The 8,467-nt window shown below is 38.6% G+C and overlaps 1 protein-coding gene across 1 annotated transcript; it reads right to left on the reverse strand.

Moving 5' to 3' along the window:
• Positions 1-631: 631 nt before the first annotated feature.
• TM4SF1 (transmembrane 4 L six family member 1) lies at positions 632-8,258 on the reverse strand. Its single transcript, XM_028504632.2, has 5 exons — positions 7,950-8,258; positions 6,422-6,511; positions 6,186-6,331; positions 3,353-3,533; positions 632-1,472 (listed from the first exon to the last, which is right to left on the reverse strand). The coding sequence occupies exons 1-5, from the start codon at positions 8,124-8,126 to the stop codon at positions 1,458-1,460; spliced, it is 609 nt and encodes a 202-aa protein (XP_028360433.1). The 5' UTR covers positions 8,127-8,258; the 3' UTR covers positions 632-1,457.
• Between the last annotated feature and the right edge of the window lie 209 nt (positions 8,259-8,467).

An 8,467-nucleotide genomic window follows, 5' to 3' on the forward strand; every position in this document is an offset into this window, starting at 1 on the left:
TTTTCTGTCCCCCTGTCTTGTCAATTACTGGCACCTGTTATATTGTTTTAAAAAGTACAGTTACCAGAGTCTGCAGCAGAGAATAATCTGTGCAGAATTGTTGGGTCATCTGCTCTGCTCTGACTCAAACTTAATTTCCCATAAGTAAATTACCCTGTCATAAATTCTGTTACATTCTATTCTGTTTCATTTGTTGGTCTTAAGATACCTTCTTTTTACAGTGGTCATTACAGCTTTGCTACATCATCAGAGAGTATTGAAATCAGAAAATTTCTGAAGAGAATTCCCAATAAATAGATCAGGGGATCCTCTCACTTGGAAGAGCCTAACTCTCTGCAACTGACATAAAATATTGAGAGAAAAATGTCTGTTACTCCTTCCCTTCAGGAGCTTGATGCCTGCAGCACCCCACAGAAAGGAAGGTTGCCTAACTGGGGCAAAGACCACAAGACATGGCATAGCAATGACAATGCCTGGATACCAGAAGAAGGTAGGAGAGGAGGGAGAGAAAGTGGGATAAAGGACCCAGGAAGCAAAGCCCCTGGCAATAGGGGTTTCACAACCTGGGGGGAAAAGCAGGGGAAGGAAAAAGGAGAAACTTTAAACAAAGGACAAAGAAACTAAGCAAGAAAAAATGGTAGAGAATACTTTATTTGGTTGTATTTAATCAAGCAAGTTTGGGGTATTTCCTTGTGGTCCTCCTACCCCATCTCCCTCTTGCCCCATTTTCTTATGATGCTGATCAACTGCTGTGTTCCGTCTCCCATCTTTCTGTCCAATTACCCAGGCCTTTCTCTTCTTAAATATATGACCCTCAGTACTTGTCACTGAAGAACAAAAAGCTTTCCACATATTAGGAAAATTTAGGATCTGATAATGCTTGCAGCAACTAGCAGCATTGCACGTTTTGACTTGTTCAGTTGGTTTGGAGCATCATCAGTCAGTCCTCCCACTCTAGGCGAGGAGCTATCTTTCCCAGAAACCAAAACAGTTCAAAGAGGCCTGTGTTAGAGACCTGCAGGTATATACATGGGAAACACCATATAAACAGTGAAAAAACATCTTGTCAAGTTGTTGGACTTTCTCCTTCACGGTCTTAAAAAAAGCAACTAGAAATCTATCACTGAGTAAACATTCGCATATATATTCAATAATAATTGGGATGTGTAATGCTTCTCAAAAATATTACTTCAAGGCAGTTATCTCAGATATGTTGAGGATAGTCAATCTGTAAATTACCTCCAATGCACATTTTATTTTCTCATTCCTTAAAAAAAAATGTTTGTTTGCTATATGTAAACACTGACATCATATAAAGATGCCAGTCTCTACGTACACTTTTAAAAGTAGAATATAAGAAATATGATACACTAATACAAAGTTTTACAAATTAATACAAGTAAAATATATAAATTACAATGAAATGAAGATTGTGGTTCTGTCTTGAAGTGGTTCTTTTAACAGTCATATTGCTGTAAAGAAAATGAAATATGCATAAGGTTACGATCTGGCTAAACAAACAATGGTGTCATTTCAATCTTTTAAACTCCTGTTTTACACAAACATAAAGCAGACTGATCTCAACTTCAGCAGAGCTTTGGTCAACAATGCTGAGAGCTTAGACAATGCTTCCAAAATGTTTCCTAAACAAACCAGACAGACCTGTTGTCCTCTCTGAGCAAAAGCTGCAGAAAGGGGCCATGGAAACTGTGGCTTACCAGTGCTGAGTTGGCTTTGAGCGTGTTTGGGGCAGGTTTTTAATCTCGAGGATTTCAGAGATAATGCTATGGGACTTGCACATGGGAGTGGGCTCAATGTGGGTAACCTTTCCAATTAAATGCTACTGAGTTACAAACTTGACTCATCTACAGGGAAAACCCTGCCCTTTGAAAGCCACTTTTGTCTTGTAACAAAGGTAAACAGATCGGCTGTGCAGTCTTTGGAAAGAAGCCTACTGTGATTCAGATGGTAAACCCAGTGGGACTATTTGCTCCCTCCCAGGAGAGGGTGTCACTCTGCTAAACCACTACAGTGACTTTGGTCATTGACATATTATGCCTGTCCCCAAAATGTATGAGAGCTGAAGTCCAGTGGGGCCTTGCCAAATTTAAACTTTGCCTTAGATGAAGCTCAAAGCTAAAGATAGGTTAAACTGTAGTGATCCTGAGAGGATTATTTCCTGACTCCCCCAAACCACGTTGCTGGGAAACAACTCCATGCCAAAGGTTTCCCACTCTTTTGTTTTCTTGGGAATTTGGAGAGCTCCCAAAGAAATTATTAATCTTGCTGTATTTGCCTGATAAGGAAAACTAGATTTTTATTTTAATTTCCCCTCAAAAATTATAGAAAGTTTCCTTTTATTTACAGCAAAGTTTTCTGTGGTAACAATGGGCTTTTAGTGTTCATTGGGTTTTGTCTTATTTTAAAAGTTATGAGACCTTGAACCAGAAAAATAAATGGTTAGGAAAATACCAGTTAAATAAATTTCTGTTTACCTAATCCTGTTTTATAGAAGAAAGCATAAAATAACACCCCCCCTCTAAACCTGGACCAGTGCTAAACTTCCATCAATTCAATAATATATGATTTCTGAGGGGGTTATAGAAACAAGGGCTTTTCCCACTACTAACAAATACATATTTCTCTTCAAAATCATATCGCCAGGAAACAAGTGCTTCCTGGTTTTCTTTCACAGTGAAAGGCTATGGAAAGGCTACTAGTGATTTTCTATGCTTAGTTGTTTGGGCTTTTTGTAACTCCTTATTAGGAAGGAATTATAAAAAAACCTCAACAGAACAGCAAGTATTACATACGGGTTAAGAGCAGGTGCTGTGACATAAAATGACCCAGTGTTTGAAGCCTGTTACTTCCTGCCTGACTAGGTGATTTTAGAAATATTGCTTAACCTCTGAGTCATAGTCTCATCTGAAATATGGGTTTAGCACAATCCCTGGTGCAATGAATGTTGGCTATTATTTGTCAAAATCGGTTGGGAACATGAGAGAAGCAGAGAGGACATTTCTTTGTGTCTGCAGCCTGAGCAGAGGTAGTGAAAGGGACAGTGGGTTAGCTCCTAAAGGGGGCACTTTATCTATGGGTGGCATTTTCCTGTATTCACAGAGCCAACTATAAAGAACCAAGGTAACTCAGTGACTGTGACATTCAAGGAAATGTATTATTAAGAGCAAAACTGAATGTGGTAAATGCTTTGCCACAAAGACGATATAGGAATAAATGCAGATAGGATGAGCAATATTTGATCTTGACTTTTTCTCTACGGTGAAAACAATGGTGCATTATGGTAACTGAATATAGGAGGGACATGCTACAACCTTTTCACACAGGTTCTTACCTGATGGTGAGTACAGCAGTAGCCACATATGCCTCCAAGCATTCCGTTTATTACTTGAACGAGACACAAGATGAATTCAATTCCACCAAGTGCCAAGAGGATAGAAAACAAAGAGATATTCCATTCCACAGCATGCTGGGGTTCAATGCACTGGGACCACGTGGTTTTATCTAGAAGGTATCTGTAGATAAGAATGGAAACTTCTGACATGTAACCACATCTGATGTGATGTCTCATAAGCTACTTTTTGTGTGTTTTTTTATTTAGAGAAAAAATTAATTAATTCAATGGCCTATTTCAAATTCTTCCAATCCATATCATTCTACAAAATGACAATTTAGCCCATGTTTCATTGCAGTGATAAATATAAATTCAACAGACAGTATTGAGTACCTAGTGTGAGTGAGACATTGAGCCAGGGCTGGGGATACAATAGTGAACGCAGCATGGGCTCTGTCCTGGAGAAACACAGTTTAAGAGAACACGTAACAGGCAATCTCAATACAACAAGTACACTAATCCAGTACACCACATATGAAAGAGCCACAGAGGAAAGTCACCTAAGGCAGGCCAGGGAAAACCTACATATGTAGCTTCTCCACAAGTCTGAGCTTCATAAAGGTAGAAACTAGACCTTTTATCATTGTATATCCAGCCTCTAGACCAGGAGTGTCAAACTCATGATGAGACTGGGGGTCACATCAGCCTTGAGGTTGCCTTCAAAAGGCTGAATGTAATTTTAGGACTGTATAAATGTAACTGCTCCTTAACAGTTAAGCAAGAGCTCAGCACTGCCGCCAGGTAGAAACAAGGTACCAGGCCGGATAAAACAAGGTGGAAGGCTGGATTTGGCTCACGGGCCTTGTGTTTGCCACCTGTGCTCTAGACACACAGTAGGTTCTCAACACATTTTTAAAGTAATTGAATGTTACATAACAATCCAAAGTCACTATGAGAAATGTTGAGAAATAATGCTAAGGTTGTATCTGAATGAATATGTATATCTTAAGAGATTTTCCAAATAACTGGATAGTCATACAGTCTGAAAAATTCTATCATTCCTTTCCTTGAATTTTGACCTTTGCTACATCATAGAGTATTTTAGTCCTTAATGAACTAAGATTTAATCTTGTGGAAAAATCTAGGATTGACTTAATTCCACAAAGAGGCCTGGTATGATTCTTTCCTTATCACTTCTTCTTAATACAACAAGATAGAGGATGGTAATGAGAGACCTAACTTTGGAATGGTTCATTGAGGCAATCAGAAATTCCATCTGTTTATTACAAAAAATGATGTCCTTCTGGCCCTGCCTTTTTGCATGTCACTGAAACAAAAACCAGTGATTTCAGGACACAATGTAAAAAAATTCTCTGGGCCCACTTGGCTATTGAGCAACTAATCATTGACACTGACCATTAGTTATTCCCTTTATTGCAATTCCTGGAGATGGTGAAGTAGATTTCCTGTAGAAGCTGAGGTGAATCATGGGAGGGAGTAGAATCAAACAGCCATAAAAAACATTTAGTGATGGTTCTCACCTCTCCTTGCGTGCCAGCTATATTAGTCATAACTTTATTTTTTAGAGATGGGTTTGTGCAATAGTTTTGTATGTCTGTGTATATATGAGTAACCTATTTCTACTAGTACATTCAGTAAGTCCTGAGCATAAAAAATCATAATTTTTGAACACCAAAATTTTATACTCCATAAGTGCTAATTTTCCTTCAAAGACTAAAGTTGGACTATATTCATTGGAAGCTAGGAGATGATAGTAACAGCAAACAGTGGCAATGCTCACAGCGTGTTAGCTCTGTGACATGGTTTACCTACGGTATTTCATTGATAACTGCCTGTGGTTTTATTTTGCAGATGAAGAAATTGAAATGCAGACGGCTCAGTTTACTTTTTCCTGCCAACTTAGAGACTAAATGCAGATCTGGGATCAAACCTAGGTTTACCAAATTTTATACTTGACCTTATGACCTTATTCTATGTGATACAATTCATGGGGGACATTCTTCATAATATGAAGGCAATTAAAATTCATTATTCATATTATTTCTACTCTGTTTTCTCACCAGGTATTCTTGCCAGCATTCTAAACCTTTCAAAATTCAAAAAATGTCATTCATTTGTTATAATATGTATCAGTTTCTATCAGCTGTTTTTGTTCTTTTCTCAGTAACAGAGAAGAAAGGTCAACATAAAACAATGGAACATCTTAAATTATCCTGATGTTAAAATTGCGAACAAGACCTGTCTTATATAGCCTGATCACTTTAAGTAAGGGGGCAACTTACAGTTATTATGTTATATGTGAGTGTGTGTGTGTTGGAGGTTACTATGATTTCCTCAGGTTTTGATTAAATTCACATAGTTTCCATCCATGTAAGGATTCCATCATATTTTTTAATAAAATCAGCCAGTTGTTCAGAAATAGTGTATATACCATACATAAACACAAACTCTACAGCCAAACCGCTTGGGTTCAAATCCTGACTGCATGTTCTAGCAGTGTGACTTTGGGTAACTACTTCATCTCTCTGTGTCTGTGTTTCCTCCTCTTTAAAATGAGAGCAATAGTGACAGTCACCTTGTAGGGTTATCATGAAGACTGAATCAGTGTATTCATTAAAAAGTTTTAGAGCTTCTCCAGGTCAGGGACTAAGCATGAATCCTCAGCACCCTAACCCATGCCTGAGTCAGTGCCAGCAAACCAGGCTGAGTGGATGGATGAATGTATCAATGATGCCTTTGCAGTGTGATGAGTTTGCCACTATACACCTGTGGAGGGTAAGCATGTGTGGTCTGTTAAGGAACGATTACTCACTGTCCTTCGGTGTCCAAAAAGGTATAGTTCCAGTTGGAGTTGTAATCGAGGCACACTGGTCCTGCTGCTAAGCCCAGGGCTGCCACGATGACGCAGTAGCCAGAGCCTGCGATTCCGATGAGAGCCGCCAGTACAGAAGACAGCATCTAATGGGAGCCAAAACACGGAGAGTGAGCCACAGAGTGTCCCAGTGACAACGTGGAAACCATTCTTACCACCAGAGTAGAAGGACCTACCGCACATCTCTTGCCGCAGTTTTCAGTGCCGCAGCAGCCACAACAGTCTTCATGTTCCAGCGCAATGAATACAAATGCTGGCAGGAATATCTGGTGAGAAAATGAGCAGATCCGAGTCATCATCTTTCCCCAAGCTCATAAGGGTCAGGTTAAGGGTCTTTGGTAAAACATATTTGTTTCTGACATTGTTGACTGGCTTTGGGTTAAATTGATCAAGTATCTCAAATAATGTGAAATGGTGAAGAGGGAAAAAACTTTTTCATGCAGTATCTTCTTGTTTTCCTGTAATGTGTCAAATCATTCTTTAGGGCGAGGGTGTGGTTTGGGAGGGCTAAAAATAATAACCTTTGAATGTGGTTATTCTACCAGAGCTCCTAACGTAGTCCCAGCTGCAAATGCTGTTTTGGAACTATTAAACCTTGTCTTTAAATCTGTTTTTCATTGTAAAACATAGAAGATACCAACAATCTTTAAAAGAATAACTGAAACCTTTTTCTGTGAAATGGAATCAATGAAAGCATTGTATAATAAAAGTGTGCTTCTTTTTTTCAGACAGGATTATATGCTTGTAGCTCTATGATAAAGCTTTTTAAATAGAGTATGAAATATTTTGAGGTCAAAAGAAGCTTTAACAAGTGCAATATTAAGGACAAATGACTGCATTAACATGATAGTAATGTTTAGATTCAAAGCAGATTTATCAAACCATAATTAGTGGATCAAAGTTTAAATGTTTTAATACCCTTTATTTGACTAAGAATATTATTTTGTCCAGTATTAGCAATTCCATAAAACTTCTCTTTAAGATTCTCAATCCCAGCATTTTAAAGTAGCAAACTCAAGTTTGTACACATTCTTTCCATGCTGTGGTTAAAGCTAATATTTTCAGCTCCAAAATTGGCAGACAAATTCCTCTCACTTCAATTAAAAATAAACCTTGGAAAAAACAACACATTCCACTACTAGCTTCAGACCCACACAGATCTGCTGCGCACTGTAGGGTTTTTCCTAGACACCACACCCTAGGATTACATAAAGGAGAAAATTTATAATTCTTTCTAAATAGCTATGCACTCACAATTCACTATTTTTTTTTTTCTGTCACAGATGCCTGAGAACAAACAGCAGGGATTTTAGATCCCAAATTCTGTTGATTTAGACAGAAAACCAGCCCTACTTCTCCCAGCTCCCCAGAGCAAAAATGTTCCATGACTGCCAGCTTTAGGACTACAAACTCCAGTCTTTCAAATCTGATTTAAAAACTACTATCTGTTTCTAGTTGTAACTAAGAGAGCTTAGCAAAAAGGTAGTTCTTTTAGTCGAAAGAGGATTTTGAAAAACAATGTCCAGTAAAATCAGTACACTATGCTTATCTCAACTTTTGCATAATCTACTTCCAAAAGAAGAATGAACAAAAATCACTGGATTTGGAATTTTGCATTATAGAAAACTTCCCATGACAACACAAGAAAGCATAATATTTAACAGGAGAGAATTTTTAAGATTGTAATAATTTTAAATGACTTACCAGCAAGCCCCCTCCTATGATGCCAGAAAACAACCATACGTATATGCTGAGGTGGTTTTCAGAGGCATACTTTATTTCCCCATTGGGAAAGTAAAGCAAAATGTTAGCTACAATGCAGAGAACGGCGAGCCCCACCAGAGAACATCCGATGCATCGTGCGCATTTGCCATAGCACATGGTGGCAGGGAGTCTGGGGATTTATTTCTTCCCCCTTCACTCTGCAGCTCAGTGATGGTCCAAATCAAAAGAGAGTGTGTCTGTCGGCACAGGAGGCAAAAGCTAATTTTCAGCCCATTCCCACAACCTCTTAAATACTCTGAGTTCTTAGTCACTGGGTGGATGAGATACTTTGTTTTCATTGGTCCTGACTGTAGGCTCCAGTAGGGGTTGGGGGAGGTAGGAGGAATGTCCCGCCCTTCAAATGAAATCCTGGGAGAAGTGAAACCAGGGGCAGGACGTGAGAAACAGTCATAGGCAAGAGAGAAAATGATTAATCCTCAACAAGGATTAACTCTGCA

The sequence above is a fragment of the Phyllostomus discolor genome, chromosome 2 (assembly GCF_004126475.2).
Source record: "Phyllostomus discolor isolate MPI-MPIP mPhyDis1 chromosome 2, mPhyDis1.pri.v3, whole genome shotgun sequence".
NCBI classification, from domain to species: Eukaryota; Metazoa; Chordata; class Mammalia; order Chiroptera; family Phyllostomidae; genus Phyllostomus; species Phyllostomus discolor.